Below are 20,437 nucleotides of genomic sequence, written 5' to 3'. Positions count from 1 at the left end.
TGTTGGTATTTACAAGGTTTCAAGTTTAGACACCTTACTAACGTAATGTGCATGTTTCTTTTTTTAGTGAGGAAATGGCCTATCTGACTCACATATCTTTCCTTTGAAGAGAATTCTTGTCAGTAATTATAAATGTTTTCTAATCCATACTAATTCCAGTTTTGGAAACACAAGGTAGCCAGTGAAATCTCTGTGCTATAGGTTTGAACAGAGCTGTTAAATCCTCTCCTCCCCCAGCCCCCCCATAGCTGTACATGCCAAGTGCATTACTTTTAGAAGAAACATCCTGGCCATGGTTCTCTGTGCTTTGTGTCCTGCTGAATCGTGGAATGGTAACCTTGGATAGCCTTGAAGATGCTGGGTGTAAATAGGAGTTGTTAACCTGTCCGGCCTTAATACTGAACACACATAATTCTTTAGTTTTGTATCCACTAAATACATGTGCTCTAGTATCACTAATTACAGTAATTAGTTATTTTCTTTCTGTTGTTAAACCATTCCTGAAGATAACTTACCATAATGTTTTATCCTCACCTGTCTGGGTGAATAGAATTCTGCTTTCTTAGAAGTGTGTCTTAAAAATTGGTAATCTCAAAACTGGGGGTTTTTTAATTGTCATGTCTTCAAATGCTTGGTTTTAATGTTCTAGAATTTATCATAGGCAACATACTGTAAAGATGGAACACTTTTCCTGTTGCTATGCATAGCTGAAATTAACCTGAGTGGGACAGTGTTGGTTCTTTCTTTCCCGTAACTGCAGTGTAGATAATGGGTTTTGCTGTGAACTAGTCATGTTCCAAGGAACGTAATGTCTGAGGGATCTGATGACACATTCTACTTTAGTATCTGAGCTGTCACAATGTCAATTGACATTGTGATTGCATGTGATTACATTGTGTGTAAGCATGTGATTGCTTACCTCAATAACCTATCAATCAAGGTTAAAATACTTAATGGGGGGGCATCGGTTTTGTAGGCCTGAAATTAAAACAAAAAGCCAACCCTTTTGAAAACTTGGATGGAACTTTGTTCAGTATGTACTATCCAGTGGTTTGAATACCATCCAACAGGAATTAAATGAGCCCTTTTCTTTGGTTCAAAGTGCTATTTGAAAAGATAATGTATTCTTATGAATTAAGCTTAAATTAGTCAGAAACCTACCCTTCTGGAATTCAGTTGTATATATGTGGAACAAAACAGGGGTTTGATACAACAGCCTATGCTTCCATGTTAATATGTTCCAACCCACTTTAGTAGAACTTCCCAAAAACATTTTTCATGTGAGATGGTACACGCTAGTCATGGTTAATGATTAATGAATTAGTTAGCAGTGCTCCTGTTCCACTCTTATATATACTATTACTCTGTGCTGCTTAACATTGATATTTAGTGCTTTAAGAGGTATGTCTAAGAAATACACATTCTTATTTACAGGTGGATCTATACTCCCATGCTTCGTAAGTGCTGCTTGTGTACAGAAATGAAGGGTTTCTGTACAGAAAGAGACACATTTTCATCTTCATCTAAAATTGTTGTTACATGTACTGAAGAAAATAACTTGTGTTAAACTTTTTTTTCTCAAAAGTCATCTTGACTGTAGCATAATCTCCATGTTGATACTCTTTCAATTTGTCACTTCTTGGCTCTTGTGTTTCGTCAGGTAAAGCTGTCCTGTTTACTGCTTAAACCGTTTCAACTGTGACTGTCAGAACTGCTCTGCTGCTACCAAATTCATCTGGTTTCACTCTGGTTAATAGCAAGGTGAGGCTCCAGGATCAGTAAGAGGTGCCACATGCCTTATCCTGATGCCCAGATGGAATGAGCAGGAAACAAGGGCACCAAGAGACAGCAGGGCAGCCCTATAATACAGCTTCACTTCAGGACTTATTGACAAGTCTTCTACTGGCACAAATCAGAACAGGTGTTTTTTTTGTAACATTGAATTGCTTTAAGTCAGTGTCCTGGTTCAGCAGTAGCAGTCATTTTTCTCCTTCTTAGTAGCTGGTGCAGTGCTGTGGTTTTGACTTTTGGCCTGGGAACAGCACTGATGACACCAATGTTTTTAGCTGCTGCTCAGTAATGTTTACTCTGACCAAGGACTTCCTGAGCCTCACGCTCTGCCAGGGAGGAGGGGAAGCTGGGAGGAAGCAGAGACAGGACAGCTGACCCAAACTAACCAAAGAGGTATTCCATACCACAGCATGTCATGGCCAGCATATAAAGTGGGGGCAGTTACCCAGAAGGGCTAGATCACTGCTCAAGTCAGGCTGGGTACTGGTCAGTGGGTGGTGAGCGGTTGTATTCTCTTCCCTTGTTATTTCCCTTATCATTATCGTTATTGGTGGTAGCAGTAGTGATTTGTGTTATACCTTAGTTACTGGACTGTTCCTATCTCAACCTGTGGGAGTTACATTCTTTCAATTCTCCTCCCCATCCCTCCAGGAGCAGGGGGAGGAAGCGGGGGGAGTGAGGAAACAGCTGCGTGGTACTGAATTACCAGCTAGCCTTAAACCACGACAGTCAGATAAGCTTTTAGCTCCTTCTCCTAAATATTGGTTATTATCTTCTCTATGTCACTGCAGTTTTATTGTTGGTTGTCATTTTTTTTTTTCAGTTTTCATGCTGTGGTAGTCCTTAATTTTGGTTTGGTCTTCTGTAACTGCTAAGAGGATTAGTTCTGCTTAAATGCAGAGATTCTGAGTAGCTACATATCTTACTGAGAGGTATACACAGACAAAAGTTATACCATATTATAATTTATTATTTTAATATTTAATGCTTCCACAAGAGGCAAAAAATAAACATGATTTAACCCAGGCACAGAAAGAAAAAGCAGTTTTTACAGACATCCTTTCCCCCACCCACCTTTTTCAGACTTAAGATTTTAACTAGGCAAATAGAACAGAAAGGTTTAGTGACAAAGAACAAAATGATAGCAGAAGGTAAGGTGGCTCTGAGGTGGACTTGCATAACCCACCAGCAGAGCAAATGCCTGAAGTTTGCTAAAGGAATATAACAGAATGGAAGAGCATCACTAGAAACTGTTCTGATAGATATGTTGTAAACATCAAATAACCATAATTAACCATTTTACATGAAAGTATAAAATGCTCTGAGTTAACATGTAAGGAAATCTTGAATAATGTTTGAACCTTAACACCAATGAAATGATGAGAAAATAGGATAGTCTCCCATTCTAAAGCAACACCCACCCCAGTAACCACCTACAGTGATGTTCTTCCAAGCCCCTTTTTGTTTGAGTAAAACACAAACTGTGATGTAACCAGGTTTGGTCTCTACACTGTGGGGGCAGGGAGAATCAGCCACTGCCCTGTCTTGCATTAGAGTAAATGTAGTTCACACCGGACCTGCCCTTCATGATACATATATCCTCAGACTGCAAGGTTATTTTGAACAGCCATACATTAGAACAAAAATACAACTTGGAAAAAAAAAAGCAGCTGAATTTTAAACACTAAACTTGAGAATCAGTAACTTTTGCCTAATTAAAAGATGACCAAAAGAGGTGTAGTTATGGAAGCATGAAAGGATGTCGGGTTTGTTCCCCTAAATGCAACACTATTAGCTCAATTTATCCTTAAAAGCAGCACACATGGAAGCCCAGAAAGCAGAATCTGTGCTTATGGCCATTTACATGTTATTATTGTCAAAATCCTAATTACTGTCCATTAACTGTATATTCAAATCCCGTTTGTGTTTTTTTCTTTAGTAAGAGCTACAGACATACTAGAACCTGATGAGTTTGAGGTAAGGAAAGATGAAGTTATTAAACATACACAAATTTAGTATAATAAGAAGAAACCTAAGTAAGAGATCTAAGTGACAACAAAAGCGACACTAGTAGCAGTATTAAGGTAAAACAACCCAAGTACAGTAATGTTTGTCAGATGAAAATACTTACAATTTAGGTTCTTCAAACCAAGCGTGTTACTTATTTCACCTGGACACAGATGCTTTTCTCAGGTAATTAATGTTATGTTGATAACAACTGATTAAGTTGTACTAAAGAAAACAAGGTGTCTGAATTTTATGCAGCTAAAATGCTTGAACCACTGTTTTCAGACTTTGTCCTAAGAAAATCACATTCATCAATCCTGGTAATGGACTGTATGAATTGCTGAAGTTTAACAGTGAAGCCAACAGGCACTGTTGACTTAAGAACTTTGGACCATTGCATTATTGTACAGTTGAGCAGTGTAGCACAGTTTTGCTGTAGGACAGGTTTTTAGCTGCACAAGGAGTACAAAGTCTGGCAGCAGTTGAACACTGCAGACATTAGGCTAGGTTGCTGAAGAGCTGAAGTCTCCCACCACCTCTCAATATGCAACCATATTTTAGATTAACAATGTCTGCAATCACTGCAGCCCCATGCATGACACACTGTAATAGTGACTGGATGGCTAGAACTCTGCTCCTGTGCCTTGGTCTCCCTCAGAGCAGGCTCACTTCCAGGCTAGATCCTATAGCTCTTTAGGTTTAGTCTCTTGTGGGGCTCTTACAGGGCTGCACAGCTATAGGAGGTGATAGGGAACTCCTCCTTCCCTTACTTTGGTGCCATTTCCCTGCAATCACCATTTTGGGACAGCAAGTACATTTAAAACGTGTCCTTGTAGGTATTGCTTTGACATGCTGCATCCTAAAGGGAGAGTGTATGTCTTCAGTGGCTATATACATTTATGCCATTAATGAGTCATTTGCTACTGGTGATGTCACCACTGCTACTTCTGGCTGCATTTACAAGGGGAAGTGAGACCTGATCAGCTCTTGAAAGAAAGGATGTAGGTGCCCAAACCCTGGAGGAAGGGCATGGCCTAAGGAATAAAGTGGCACACATTGTCTGATGTAAAACATACAGGGTTCTAAGTCTAGTGAGGCTTGATTGGTTAGTATTCATTACTTGCCCTTCTTGTGTGTGAATTTTCAATTACTGTCTGAAGCTGCCTAACCTCCCTCTGTATTACATGAGATCCCAAAGGCTCCAACCATAGGCTTGTTATCGTAGCTTAGGGAATCTAGGTCTCAAGAAGTGTAATGTTGGACTTAAAGGCATCAACATCCTCTGTTGCCCCTAGCCTCAACAATTTTTGGGTGCGAAACTACATGCAGTTTCCACAGTACATAAATGCTATCATGTTATAACCTTTAATCTTTTCTGAATGTGTAGTACTGTGTCTTAAGAAGGATGAGCAAATAGAAAAAAGAGTGAAAGTGATAAATAAATATTCCGGTAGCTGTATTTTACTAGCCACTCCATCATAAATAAAAAGTTTAACGTAATTTGAAATGCCATGTTTCAAGTAGGCTAGCTTCTGTACAGATAGACAGTTTGACTTCTCATTCAACTCTAACCAACTAAAATACAAACTAATGCAAATGTGTAAAAAAGATGTCAGAAGTAGGACCAGAACCCAAGTCTGGAGTTTCTACCACTGATTCATAAGAACACTTCCTTTGTTCAAGTAAAAAATTTCTCTTTACATGCAACCAAAATTATTTGCGTAAATTTCTAAGTAATTTGAACTGGCATATCCACATATTCCCATTACAAACCAATAAAAAAAGTATTCTCACCTTTCAAGGCAAAGTTTTCATGATATAATTAGACTCATTATTACAACATACAATAGTGATGAATTTGACACTATGTTTTCTACTTACTAGATTAAAAAGCATTAATCTGCTGTTCTTCACAGATATCCTACATGACAACAGGAAGTAGTTAGTCATTAAACAATACTACCCGATTCTGTTTTTTCTTGTTTTCCAGTCTGAAACATTAAAATAAAAACTGTGTCAGAACACCTTCCAGAACGAAAGGCTAGCCTCAAAATTATGCACCCCATACAAACTGCTAATGATAAAGGGTTAAACTTACAAGTGCTAAATGCCATGACTGCTGCTGAGACTAGCAGGACAAAACCAGATGGATGTGTACTGTCCACATCTGCAGAATTGTAAGGTGCATATCACAGATGTGCTACAAATACTCTCTTGCTTTCCAAGCTACAATATAGTGTACAGTTAAGACAGCATGAAACAAATATTACAGGAGTCTGAGCTTGCGTTTAGTATTTACAGCCATCTTACAAAACCCAATGCTGATAAAAACTGAAATTTTTGCAATGAAAATAATGCATTAAAAATAATGGCAAACATTGTTTACCTTCCATAAATAGATAATCTTTTTCTCTGTACTGTTCAGTTATGTCTTGGTAGCATCAAAGACAGATGATTCAATGTTAGTCAGCAATTTTTCCTTCTTAGGAGTGGGATGTTCTGGTTTCTTTGAGTTTATAATTACTTTGTCAGAGTAGAAATCTCTTCTGTTCTCATAGCATCAGACAGGAAACTAAGTTCATTGCACAGTGTCTCGTACCTGAAGGCCATCCGGATCTGTGCAACATTAGTCTTTCGAATGTCATTTCCCTCAGGCCCTTCTTTACAGTAATTCACCCCTAAGAATTTCTGTTTTTCCTGTGAGTGGGATTAAATGTAAAAAGGAAGAAGTCAGTTCAACTGATCTGATTTATTGGCTGAGTGTTTGTTAGCTGAATGACTCCAGTGCAAGTGAAAAGAGCAGCTTCAACCAGCTGACCACTGATCTTTGGCCTTAAAATCTCCAGAACTGGTTAAGACTCTGAGGCAAAGTTACATATATAGAATGCACAAAGCAGTGCATTCAGTCTGGCTTGCTAAAACCCTCTGTGCTAGCATTCACTACTATACCTTTCATGTCAGAGGTCAAAAAGAGACTTAGATTCCTTTTGCTAGTTAAATATTGCACAAGAGGAAAATCTGTAGTTGTCACTAAAGAATACTGGAAGAAACAGCAGAATATATTAATAAAGCCCCTTCACATACCAGCTCCTTGGAGACAATGTTTTAAAATGACACAGAAGTAAAAGAGAAGATGCTCTAAATTAAGTCAAAAACATGGATGTATAGAATTTTCAAGCCAAAAGGGATTTCTGTAGCACTCCCTTCTTAGCAAACACACCTTGCTTTTGACAGACAGTTTGTTGTATACTCAAAGCAACACATGATTTATGAAATTGCTGGCAGAGGGGTATCACCCAAATAATTAAAGGTTTGGGACTGGAGGCAGAGCCAAGTCTAAACATGCATCTGCTCTCTGCATGTTTTGGGAAAACATGTAATGTTTATTATTAAACATGTTAATGTATATTATTAAACATGTTAATGTTTATTAACATGTAATGTTAATACTTTTTAAAATGTAAGACTGCACAGCAGATACTCTGTGAAGATTTCTGGAAAAGAGAATAGGGGTGTGTGCAAATACATCACAGAAGCACCTACTATTCAGTTTTCAGACTACTGACTTCTCAGTTCCTACTTGCCCTGATTCTTGCAAAAGGGGATTTTTTCAGCCATAATTACCTTATCTGACAATCCACTCTGTAGTACGCTGTTTCTTGCTATTTCACACAAGTCACAGGTACTTAGTTTCCACACCTGGGCTGCAATAGCATATTCTTCCATAAGAGCTTCCTGTATCACCAAAATATGTATAATATTAAATTAGATGTAAATAGGATGTATACGGAGATATGTACTCATTACTAAAGAAATCCATATATGCTGTTTAGGTAGCTGTGAAAAATTAGAGATTTGAAGATTTTAATATCACAATTACTACTAAAAAGCATTATTGATTTTGTATTTCTCAAGGGCAACTGTTAAATAATAGGCACGGGGTATCCGGTTATCTTAGGCTAAGAAATTGTAGCCCACAGTCAGGATCCTGAGAGGCATTTCAGATGAGATCCCAGGGAAAATAAACACCTTGGAGGATCTAGTCTTGTAACTCTTTAACAAATGTCTACATAGACAGATAACCGGGCAATTTCTCACTTCTGACCTTCCACACAAGGAGGTTGGGTCTGACTAATGAATGGGCTGTCACAGCTTACAGTCTTCCACACTATGTGTAACTCTGCTGGTGCTGCATTACATCCATGCAGCAGGCCCTCACAGAAGCTGTCTTTTCTAGCAGAGACATGTCATGGGCCAGAAGCCTGAGTGAAGCACACCAAAGCTCAGCTTGTCCTCACAACTCAGAGAATTGAGCAATACAGGCCACTGTAAAGCATAACATGACTCAAGTCAGTGCCAACCGCAAAACGGGAGCATCAGAACCAATGACCAGGCAGTTCTGTCCTGCCAGGCCACCAAAAGGCAAGAATCAGTTCACTGAGCAAACAGCTGTCATCTTCAGAGATTCCACATTGTGTTTTTGTAATGTACTTCCCCAGATTTATTAGTAAGGAAACTGGACTTTCCTGGCACTCTAGAGGATTGTTTATGAAGGCTCAAACCTCCCTTCAGCCTCATCCTTCATTCTATACTTCAACAGCCAACACTGGAGAGGCAAGAGTACAAAAGAAACATAATTAGGAAATCAGACATTTCCCTCTGAAACCTAACAGTGAGTAGACTGAGAATGAGGAAGGATAATGAATGAAGTGACTGGAAGATATGAAACTTGACATCCTAAGCAATGATATGAAATAGCTTTCAGGTCATTCTGGGCCTATTTAGTACGGTTGCCAAATTCAAAGAGAAGTGTTTCTTGTTTTTACCTTTGTATAATGAAACTGCATAGGATCATCCGTGGAGAGAGAGACATGAAGTCCTTTATGAAGAAACTCCCGTAGTGGATTTTTTGAGTACTCCAGGAATAGGCTGTTGTTACTAAGTGGGGACATAGCAATGGGTATTTGTGCAAGATAATAAAGATACTGGAGGACAGGACTCTGCAAAACAAAACACAGCATTTAATGGTACTATGGGCTAATGAAAAAAAGTATTTCCCTTGGATAAAATGGAAACAGCATTACAGAGGGAGGAATAAGATCCAGAAAATTTGGTTGACACTAAACTCTGACTTATTTAGAAAAGATTTTAAAGTCTGAATTTTAAATGTTACTGATTTTTATAAAAATAATTTACATTCTTCAACATATATGTCATCCTTTTAAAAATACGGTGACTAAAGTTACTGCAGATTAGTAAGTATACATGACTATGCAGGGCACTGCATTTGATACTAACTGCCTACCCTCCCCCAAAACCTGAAAGTCACACGAAACAGATGCGTAAGAACTGCTAAGTTTTTCAAAACTGAAGTCCAACAGGTAAATTTTAGGTGCAGAAAAGGTTTATTATATGTCATGTATGGCTGTTGCATATAATATAAATCTTTTGAGGTCACCTCAGCTTTATTGCTATTTTTTACTTAACCAACGTGTAAACCTAGTAATTGCCATTATTATTATCGTTGTTATTATTATCATCTGCTATGCCAGGCTATTGCACTGGGCTAAGCAGGAGAGAGTGAAGAGAAGAATGCTTTGGTCACATACAGCCTTAGTACTACTCTGGTTCTAATATTAGGAATTACTGGTTCTGAGCATAACGTCAGACATGATTTTAGGCAAGATTTTTCTTTTTTCTTGTATATGTTAACAAACAGAGAGAATTTTACAGCATTAACCAGAAAAGCCAACTTACAAGAGAATGCTTTCCAAAAAATTACAATAAGCTCAGTGCAAGTCTGCCACCCACTGACCAATTATTTTAATTACAGGACACTGGCCTGGGGATGACTTGCGTGATGGTTTTCATTAACTGATACACCAGGAATGGTAACATTTGTCCTGTCACAAGCAGCAAGCTGTAAATAAAATATTACTGTGCTATTCAGCTATGTTATATTTCTTGATCAATTGATCCCAGTTATTCTAGATATAAATAATTATAACCTTAATGAATTTCAGAATGAACCCTGAATTACAGGCATGCCAGTCAGGGAAAATGTCCTTTGTCCCTCTGCAGAAGAAACCAGAGCTTGTCTTAAGCTCTTCTTGGATCTAAACCAGGAAGCAGCAACAAGTCTAAGCAGTTTTTTTCCTTTTTATCTCTGCTTGCAAGTGCTGTCAAGTCCTTGACATATCTGAACAGTTGATCTTCCCTATAAAGACATAGCTTTAAAATAATTTGGAAAAGATTGGTTTTGTAGCTTAAATAGAAAATTCAGCTGAGCTTATTTATTTCACAGAATGGTTTGGGTTGGAAGGGACCTTAAAACTCATCTAGTTCCAACCACCTGCCACAGGCAGGGACACCATCCACTAGATTAGGTTGCTCAAAGCCGCATCCAACCTGGCCTTGAACACTGAACAAATCTAACCCTCACAGCATGTCTTCATAGCAGTGCAGCAACCCTCTGATCATCTCCTTGGGGCCTGCTTCAGCAGGTCCGCATCTTTCTTATGCTGGGGGTCACAGAGCTGAACACAGTACTCCAGGTGGGATTTCCAGTTGAAGTGAAGAGTTACTTGTGCCTTGCTAAGAAAACTGATTTTGGGCTGCCAAAGTCAATTTTGCAACTGCTGTTTGAACCAGTGACTGATGTCTAAGCAGATAGTGATTAGGTTACCTTCTTCAGTAGCAATCCGTGAGAAATGTTGTCCGCTGTCAGAAAGGCTGATACAAGGTGTGTGATAGACCCAGCTTCTCCACAGTGTGGTCGAAACAGAAAAGTACACATGCCTCTTTCCCTAATGAGATTAAAAGCAAGTTCCACTATCAAAATTGCACTATTAATGCACTTGGTTTTATCTATTTTGCATATAATTAGCATTAATATGGGAATTAGAAAAAGTTACACATTCTCATACAGTTTGGTGTGACATCTAATCAGGCTGCTGTTGAAAGGGGCAGGTCCCTATACCCAACCCCCTGCCATCACCTAACATATTTGTGCCTTCCTTCTTTCCTTCCCCAGTTATATCTCATTTAGCAATTGTTTAATATTGGGTGAACAGTTATCAAACTGTTTTCAGCTGTGGGAAGTAGGGGACGGAAAGCTAAGTGAACTGATGCAACCTATGGCTGCATAATTCCTAGATTCAAAATGAGGGAAGCAGTGGAAGCACATTGCAGAGAGTTAGTGAACACGATGTAGTGCAGTGGCAACCTGCCATCTCACCACGTTAAGTGTAGCATGAAGCCACAGCCTCAGCTGCACAGGAGTGTTAGTTGTTACACTAGACTTAACACCGTAATTTCTAGAACTGTTTTATTTTTATCATCTGTATTAAAAATTATGCTGAGTTTTAGGTTATAATGGACCCTCTTACTCAGTGAAGACAAATGTCCCCTAAGTATTTAGAGATTTAGATATATTCAAAGTAAACAATTTCAACAAAGAGTGCTAAAGTAATAAGGAATTTTTAGGATGGAAGTTTAGTCACATTTCTCCATAAAATGGATGCAAGGATATAATCCACCCTTGCTGACTTTGGTAATATTATGAAAAGCATAAAACAGTCTTCTAATGGACTGGCTGTGGTGCCTCAAATACTCAGTATATTTAACAGGGTGAACAGTTTTACTGACTCATTGATGAATTGTGTCATTATCTCACCTAGCTATAAAGAATATTTAATTATTACCTAGGGAGATTTTCAAATAGTAGTTGAAATGATTTTGAGGTAAGAAAAAAATGTGTGATGAAAGGGATGACCTGAGTATCAGCTGCTGTACTATGTCCTTTCCGTTTGATGTTTTTATTGTGAGGTTTGATTCTACTGGGTGGTCAAGAGAGAAATGCTTGAGGTAACAGGGGGAGAGAAGAAATAACATTTTAAATATTAACTTGAATAAGACCTGTGAAAATGACAAGTCTGTGCAACTCCTATAAGAAAATTCCAAAATATTTTATAAATAATAATGAACCAAATCCTTGCAAGGTACGTGATGACACTGTAGTATCAGTGGATAACCCCACTGTGCCTCAATTTGAGTCAGTTGTGCACATCACTCAGTGAGTCAGCCACAAAGTTGGGAACATAACCTGATGTTGAATTTCAGGCTTTACTGAGCCTGACGCCAAAATCTGCTTTTACAGTCATGATCTCACATTCAGAATCACACCTCTCTGCATTACTTGCCTAGACATTGGTCTCAAAGGTAGTAAAACTGAATGAGTCAATATGCATGCTAAAGTAAGTTAGCTAGATGTGCAGTTTATAATTATGTCCTCCTTTGTCTATCTTTGGTAACAGCAGCAGCCCTAAAACCAATATTTCACAACATAACTTTGTACCTCTTAAATTACCAGAAGATAGCAAGCTACCAATAGTTACCTTATATTTGGAAATTCACTATTAATCCAAGCCAAGGTCAACCTGTCAGTTTTGTGTCAAACCAGTATATTAACCAGATGCCTTTACAACTTCTGAGTATTGCATTTGAATTCATTTTGCAGTTAACATTTTCAAAATAACTTGTGTCCTCCTTTTGGACTCTTTAATTCAAGATAACCTTTGCTTCAAAAGATGTATGATCCAGCCACTGATTTAGATTAAGACAAAGATTATTGATTTTTCTTTCTGAAAGCTTGTGAAAAATGACTACTTGACTACTTACCTTCTGAGGTTGTTTAGCAACATGATGTTCACATACATATAATACAAGTAATAGCTATATGGGGGATTCTTCTCACTGGTCCAGAGGTCAGGATTAAGGCTTTTGTCAGAGAACATATGGCCACTATGTTTGGACTCATCATCAACACTGTCAAAGCCAGTCACCTGGTGGGAGAAGAGACTAACAGAAATCAGTGTTTTCAAGAAGCAAATGTCAATGTTACTTTTCCTTCAGGACTTGCTTGTACAAAGCAACTAGTCCTCTTTCTTCATTTCCTCCCTATGCTAGCAGTCCTGCCCTCCTACCACTCCCTGCAGATAGCAGGAGTAATGTGTTTACTTGAAGGCAGTTTCATACACACACACCCTTTTTTTTTTTTTTTGAGACAAAGAGGAGGCCCAGGTGCACAAAAGCCTGTAAAATTCCCTCAGATCTGGATTAGAATCCTTTAAACTCATCTGGTTTTGTTATCTGAAAAGCAGCTGAAGGCCAGAGGCTCCCAGGAAACCTCAGAGTTCTGAACTGGGGCATATTTGGAAATGTCTTTTAATCATGTCCCAGCAGCTACATCCTCACTACTGAGTCCCATCAGGATCTACACAATGCTTCCTCTCAGTTGCCTCCTTTTTGAAGGCCAGTCCCAGATGCAAGCTCGCAGTGGGCATCCTGGATTACTATGTTCCCTCTGCACAAGAGCATGCAAATGTCTTTGGTCATAGTGAGGATTACTGAGAGGGCAAATAAAGAGGTGATGAGCTGTTTCAGGGTAATAAATAGCAACTATTTAACAACAGGACCCTACCCACGCTTTTATTAAATTGCCAGTAAAACAGTAATACAAGTAATCTATGGAGGAGGAAGATCTTAGTGTCTGGAAACAGCTATGGACAAACAAAATTTATGAGCAGGAGAGGATCTGTTTCATGTGAGAAGAAAATCCAAATATACTTACATATTTGAGGAAAAGGTGCAATTCTTTATGGTCTTTGGGATTGATTGTTGCTTCAAATAAAGGTACAAAGATGTTCTCCAACATCTTCCCAAAACTAGGCAGAATATTTTTTGACCTGAATATGTCACTGAAGAGGAAAAAAATACACAGTTTTGACCATTCTTTAATAGGCTTTTTTCTCACTTTCACATTCGTTGTTATCTGAGTTTATTCTACAGCTTCAGTTCTGCCAGGATTAAGAAATTAAAAGTTTATGTCAGGGCAGGGCTTGTCTCTGTGCTCCATTTCCTGCACCTCCTGCCACTCTGCTTCATCCAGGCTCTGCTAGAGCTCCTGAGCGCTCCAGAAATAGAGACAGTATGCAAGGGTAGATGCTCTCTCAAAAAGAGTGACCCTTTCCTTTACAGCAATCCAAATATCAATAGGTGAGATAAGGAATTACCTCTCCTGAAAGATTCTGTTTTCCAAAGTTGTTAACTACTTTAAACAAAAGTAGAATATTCATTCTGCTTTAGTGAGCCTCTCAGAACAGAGGGGCAGTACTTCAGTGTATCATTAAGTGCATGACTTAATGAAGGTGTTGATTCTGGTGTGTACATAAGAAATCACTACATAAGAAATTAAAGGACAGACACTTTCTTCCTAATGAGAAACACACTCTGGGGGATATATGCAACCATGACAGCTCTTTCTCTACTCATATTCCAACTATGCAATTTCAAAACATGAAAAGCAGCTTTAAGACTTGACAAAATTATCACGGGACACTATTATAATATATGTATTAGAAACAAACAACCATTTATTAAAGTCTCAAAGGATGCTTAAAAACTAAGAAAAACTGATACTGATTTAAGCTTGCAAATCAGCAACCAGGGTTGCATTTCCAAGTTCACTGTCATTTAGTCACTGATCTTAAGGAAGTTTGGTGGTAACAGTTCACGATTATGGAATTCAAGAGGTGATTTATTTTCATCAATAACTGTGTTTTAACTTGCCCTTGAATGCAGCTTAATTTCACCCAGTTGTAATTTTTGATTTTTAGTATTTTCAGACTTACAACTAATTCACAGTAGTTTTGAACAGCTTCACAAAGAATAGATTCAAACCCCATCTCCCGTCTTCCACCCCCAGACTGTCAGGAAAATTGCAGCAATGGTAAAAAATAAATTTCCCAGGCTGTTGCTTATAAATAGAACTACAGGAAAGCTCGTAAACCATCTAAAAAATATCAGAAATTAAAACAAATAATTGGTATGATTTCAAACTATTAAAATTACCAAGAGCTCCTGATTACTTACTAGATTCTGGGAACCTGAATTATCCAGCGCATATTAGGGGAATAAACTTTATGCTTGATGAACCATTTTGCCAAGTTCAGCCATTCATCTGGAGACCGTCCATAAATGGATAAGCGGGGTTCTGTATACTGGTACTTACTTTCTTCTAGTTCACGGGCTACTTCCTATTAAGTAATAAATATATTTGCTTTAATATGGACACTGACGATCATTTACACCTAGTAATATATTTATTATTCTATTTTCCTCAGACCAGACGTAATTGTATTTTCACTCTTTAAAGATCAAAAGGGAATCTTTTGTCTCTTAATCAATTATTTTACTTTAGGCATTTAAATATTCTGCTGGCAAGCTATCTCAGAATCATTTCACTGTAACTAACTGTAATACCTAGATTTAGACGACAATATTGTGCAGTTATTGCTAACACCTTTGTAAGACATAGGTTTAAAATTGGTAACTCAGAATGATACGATTTAAACTGTAGTAAGTGACTACATAAAATATGCAGACCAATAGAGAATCTGACCCAAAATGCATGGTAGTAAGCAATTTTAAGGCTGTTAATTTTAGACAAGCACTTCTGTATGTTTAAGAAAAGCTGACATCTAGTTCATGAAAGCTACTAATTCTTTGGTTGTAAGAAATTAATTTGAAGCCTGTGCATACATGTGCAGATACAGTTTTATGCAGAGGCACTGCCCAGAGGCACTCCTTCCTTCGCAGCTATCACTAGCCTACTACATCCTCACAAAATATTAAGCCAGTGAATTGACTTTTGGCTGCTCTCTATTAATTTGAAACTGTACCCAGCACTGCTTTGAACTCATACACAGGTTATATGTATGAGTTTCTACCCATAAAATGATTTAGAAAGCAGCAATGGCTGACTTAGCAGAGGTCTTTCTCTGATGAACTGCCAGAGCAAGGCCAGTACCTGGAATCACTTAGCCATACTGTTAGCTCTAGATACAATTATGACATCACATACCTTTTACAAACCTTAATTTCTCTATAGCTGGAAAAGCTTGAAACTTACTTACCTTGACCATACGAGCAAAATATTCACCACCAATGTAGTTCTCAGTTTTCAAATACAAGTCCCTCAGCTCACTGGCACCAACTGGATTGTACTTCGAATTGAATTTGTCAAATCGATGAAATGTTTGACGACCCTTGAGGAGGAAAAAAAACAAATAACCATGGATTTAAGTACACACAATAGTTTATAAATTAAATTGCCTAGCAATGAAAGGCGCATACAAGAAAAAGCCTATGCTAATTTATGTCAAACGTGCAAAGTAATGCATGAGTTCAAATTCTGATTTGATAAGTTATCATGCAAAAACTGTAGAAACCAGAATTTCATACTGAAAAAAACTTAAGTGTTTTCTTGTTTACTTTGTCAGTTTGATAGACTTACTGCATGGACATCTAAAGAGTCTACAGTGAGGTCATAAGGATCCATGTGAAGGCTTTCAAAGACTTGCTTTAAAGTCATCCTCTTGCCTTTCTTCTCTGCAACAATCCTGTCCGGCTCCGTTTGATATGTGTGCTTAATAAACCTTAATAAGTGTTTCTGGTTCATGCAAGCAGCAGCATGGATATGAGTATCAACCTGAAATCAAGAAGTTATTCATGCTCATCATCCATATACATGAGCTTAAATTAGCGAAGTATCTATGTCAGTGACAACAATGACTAAAGCCTTCTAAAATATTCTCCAAGTAACAAAAGAATTAGGGCCTAAGCAAGTCAAAATGTTTCAGAACCCTGAGATTTTAGGTTTGGAGGAATTATTCAACAAGCAGAACTATAAATGAAATAGCCCTCAATTAACAGTTCCCTACTTAAATATTTTTAAACAAGATACATTTAAGTGCCAATCACAGAACCTGGGTGCAGATTAAATTTTATACTTCCTTAGGCATTCTTTAGTATTCTTTACTTCATCCATAAAACGATGATGTCTTTCTAGTTTATGGACTGTAGTCATAACCACCCTCTCTGGCTGAAAGAATCCAGAGTTCTTAGCCATTTCCAAAAGCATAATTCATGGGTTTTTACTTCAACCACATAAAACAGCTTAGGACACTAGAACTGCAAAATGTACATGTGAGGAATTTTGTCACTATTTTTTCCAAGTTTAATTATAATACAGCAGCTCATAATGCTGACAGGTTTTTCACTTTCTTCAGATCTCTTCACACACCAAGGGAGGTGCAAGCTTCACAGAAGGGCTGAAAGTATTCCTGCAGTTTTTGTTGAAGTCCCATTTAAAAACAAACAAACAAACAAAAAAAAAAAAGACAAGAACCAAATGGTTTCCACAGGTTTGCTTTTTTTTTTTTTTTGCCCAGAGCCTGCATATCTGTTTGAGTACCTATATTAGAACACAATCCAAAGAAACAACTGATGAGACTGGGGGCTTGTTTGTTGACTTGAGTTTTCACTTCAGTATGTGTAATGCCTTAGTGCTGCCAGCAAGTATGTAAAATGAATCCATTGCAGTTGTTTGCAGTCAAGGGTTTATTATCTTAACTGTACTGAGAAAGAAGAAAATCAGGTATATTCCCCAACTTCTTCTTGTTTGAAAAGGCAGATAATACTAATTGCAGCTCACAAGGACCAAGTAACTGAAAGGGAAGAATACGCCTTAGCTAGGATAATGGCCTTAAGGCACCTACCAGCATAGCAGTACCCAGTACATGGAGCAGCAAAGCTGCTGCTCCAGGGTCCATTTGTTATGAATTTCCTTGAGAAATTCTGACTAAACAATAAAACAGCTTAATGCATGTTCTAGGTAAAACAATGAAATTACTAAAAAATTCCTATCAATTTAAAACCAAACCAAAACAAACCACTGTTCTGATCAGATTTCACAGTTGACACATAATGAGCACAATGGCCCTGGGGACAGGTTGGCAGACTCTGAGGTTGCCTTCAACTCCAGACTGCCAAATCCTGGCAGAAGCAGTTGCACCTCACTCAGAAGCAGCAGTGCTGCATGCAATTGGTCTACTAAGCTTCCCATTTCCCTCCAGCCCAGGCCCCACCTGGACATAGATGGTCATGAGCACAGGGATGTAGTCAGAAGCAATTGCCAACATTTACTATTTCTAACATCTGCCTTGTGTACCAACAGACTGGTACTGGAGACAAGTTTTACAAGACCAACTGACAGAATGGTTCTGCAGAAGGAGTCGGAAGCCAGATAATGAGTTTGTAATACAAGTTTCAAGATGATATATAAAAGGGGCAGGACAGTTCACAGTATGTCTAAAAAGCACCATGCAGTACTGCCCTAGATACTGGTAGGTGATGGTTTGGAATCATAAAAGTTAACACTTGATTATGAGGTCCTATGTAAAACTGTAGTGGAAAGGGCTATTCTAACTTCTTATACAGAGTAAAAAAAGAGCTTCAAACAGAAATAACAAATAATCTTGCTTCTGCACAGCACTGGTAATCCGGCTGTCAGAATGCACCCTGTTTTGCTGTCTGAATTTAAAGGTTTTAAAAAACCCCGAATACTGACAATGCTCCTAAGAAACATCACAAAAGGAAATAGGAGATTTCAGATTTCACCAACATAAGTAGTTGACATCCCGCTCTGCTTTTAAGGATCAGTAGGAAACACATCACCAAGTACCTGAACAAATAACAGCCACACTCCTGCAAGGTAAAACTCAACTTATGCTATGTCATACACTCCACAGAAATGCCACTGGTTTATTTGGCATGTGTAGTCATTCAATTTCAGTTTATACATACAGAATTTGTTGTAGTCTTCTAAGGGTAAATCTATTTCCATGTGAATGTTAATAGCGTAACTAAAGACCAGGATATAAACTGAATCCTAAACATGAACACTTGTTAATTGCTGCCCAGTTCAAATATACTAGACACTTTACAGCTAAATGAAAAAGCAAGAGACATATTACTGTCTTGAAGTACGTAACATGAAGTATATTACTAATGCACAGTAAATAATGCTGTGTCTAAAGTAGTCAAAACAGCTCCACTTAACATATTATTACACTCCTCAGACTACTTATATAGATACTTGAACCCAAGTGCATTTCTGTTTTAGAAACAAATATTGTTTACTGTAAACACTTTCTGGACCAGTGAAATATTACAAACTACTCGGCTTGGTTGACTTACGTGGGAAAATGAAATAATTAATAGATGCCCTATAAGCTCTAAACATTCAGAAAAAGCAAGTCATAGGTATAGAATAGCAGGGTTAGGGAACTTAGAATAAGAGTAGGTTACTGAATTTCACAATGCACTAGTTCCAGTGGCGGCTCAGCTACTGGAATTAATGAGTCTTGAAAAAACAAAACAAAACATTTCCTCTCTGTTTACATCAACATGAATTCACCACTGTTAGGAGGGCAAGGACACAAAGCCAGGAGACTTTTTGTTTCTTCTGTTTTGAAAGGATCATGACACAGTAGTAACTGCATTTCTTTTAAAGTCATGCTTCCCTCTCATAAATAATTCTCAAGTGTGCCTCAACAACTCAGTAAGCTCCTGTGAAATCCTCCCCCATCCCCACAAGCATATCACACACAGCTCTATAGCTGAGCTAACCACATCAGGCTTATTCTTCAAGAACCAAGATTTTCCTTTATATTTTTTTCCCTCCTCCGTCTCCCTAAATAGAATTATTTCCCAAGAGTAAAAAGATTTTCCTGGAGTCTTTTTCATGCTTTCACCAGAGAATATGCAGTACTTTGGCTACCTTTATTAACTACTCAGTATATTTTGACCCTTAAGTAAACAGCAACTTCAGTAAGTCTTAGAGTATCACGCAGCTTTTTCTTCATTGCTTTTAAAAGGAATGCAACTTTTTGGAAGTTTTAATGACTTGAGCTTTGACCTACCCTAGCATATAATTAATCAGGGTGTGTGCTTTTGTGCATTTTCACAATTCAGACATAGCTTTTATATGGTCTGATTTGGTTATGGATTTTAAAATTATTTTTATTTGAAGTGCTGTCATGCTAAGAATTTGTTTCTAATTTCATTGTTATTTATTATGAAGGGCATCTACTAAAGGAATTTTAACAGATTGAGTTCATGTGACAAATGCCCCCTTTGCCTCCTCTCTCCCACACAAAAGATAAAACCAGTCCCAGTTTAAGTTGTTGCTATTTTGCTCTTCATATAATACATGAAGTAAGCTGAGGCTTTTCTGGGCTGTGAGTAACAACCCTCTGCCATAAGGTCTATTTGTGCTGTTTGCAAACATTCTGCTTGCATTTCCAAATTTGATACAGTGCCACTTCAGCCCAATTTCCCCTTAGTAGGAAAAAAAACCTCAGCTGCATGCCCTTAGCTAAATTTCCTGTTGCAGCTATTATTGTCCCCTGCCACAGGAGGAAACTTTTTACTCAAGGTCACCTTAATCTTCAATGAAAAAAAAAGAAACAGAATGACTGACAGAAACCTATCTTGGACCACTTAATATAGAATCATAGAATCATAGAATAGTTAGGACTGGAAAGGACCTTAGGATCATCAAGTTCCAACCCCCTTCCATGGGCAGGGACACCTTACGCTAAATCATATCACCCAAGGTCTCATCCAACCTGGTCTTGAGCATTGCCAGGGATGGAGCATTCACAATCTCCCTGGGCAACCTATTCCAGTGCCTCACCACCCTAACAGGAAAGAATTTCCTTCTTACATCCAATCT

At 38.0% G+C, this 20,437-nt stretch overlaps 1 protein-coding gene across 4 annotated transcripts in view; it reads right to left on the bottom strand.

Moving 5' to 3' along the window:
* Nucleotides 1-2,755: 2,755 nt before the first annotated feature.
* The window catches only part of AMPD3 (adenosine monophosphate deaminase 3), a 34,386-nt gene continuing 16,704 nt past the window's right edge, over nt 2,756-20,437 (bottom strand). For 3 of the 4 annotated variants that reach the window (XM_062620131.1, XM_062620130.1, XM_062620135.1), the window contains exons 7-15: nt 16,154-16,348; nt 15,774-15,905; nt 14,731-14,894; nt 13,430-13,556; nt 12,478-12,641; nt 10,484-10,604; nt 8,625-8,798; nt 7,423-7,533; nt 2,756-6,495 (exon numbers count right to left, since the gene is read on the bottom strand). In XM_062620131.1, the coding sequence (XP_062476115.1) occupies nt 6,319-6,495; nt 7,423-7,533; nt 8,625-8,798; nt 10,484-10,604; nt 12,478-12,641; nt 13,430-13,556; nt 14,731-14,894; nt 15,774-15,905; nt 16,154-16,348 (1,365 nt within the window). In that variant the 3' untranslated portion in view covers nt 2,756-6,318. Of the gene's footprint in view, nt 6,496-7,422; nt 7,534-8,320; nt 8,405-8,624; nt 8,799-10,483; nt 10,605-12,477; nt 12,642-13,429; nt 13,557-14,730; nt 14,895-15,773; nt 15,906-16,153; nt 16,349-20,437 lie in introns of those variants that run through there. The other variant, XM_062620134.1, reaches the window with a different exon arrangement.

Source organism: Pezoporus occidentalis, unplaced genomic scaffold, assembly GCF_034315485.1.
Source record: "Pezoporus occidentalis ecotype Australia unplaced genomic scaffold, CSIRO_AGI_Poc_V1 ctg22, whole genome shotgun sequence".
Classification (NCBI taxonomy): Eukaryota; Metazoa; Chordata; class Aves; order Psittaciformes; family Psittacidae; genus Pezoporus; species Pezoporus occidentalis.
The sequence above is the reverse complement of the archived record's forward strand: the minus strand, read 5'-3'. Positions and strand labels throughout refer to the sequence as shown.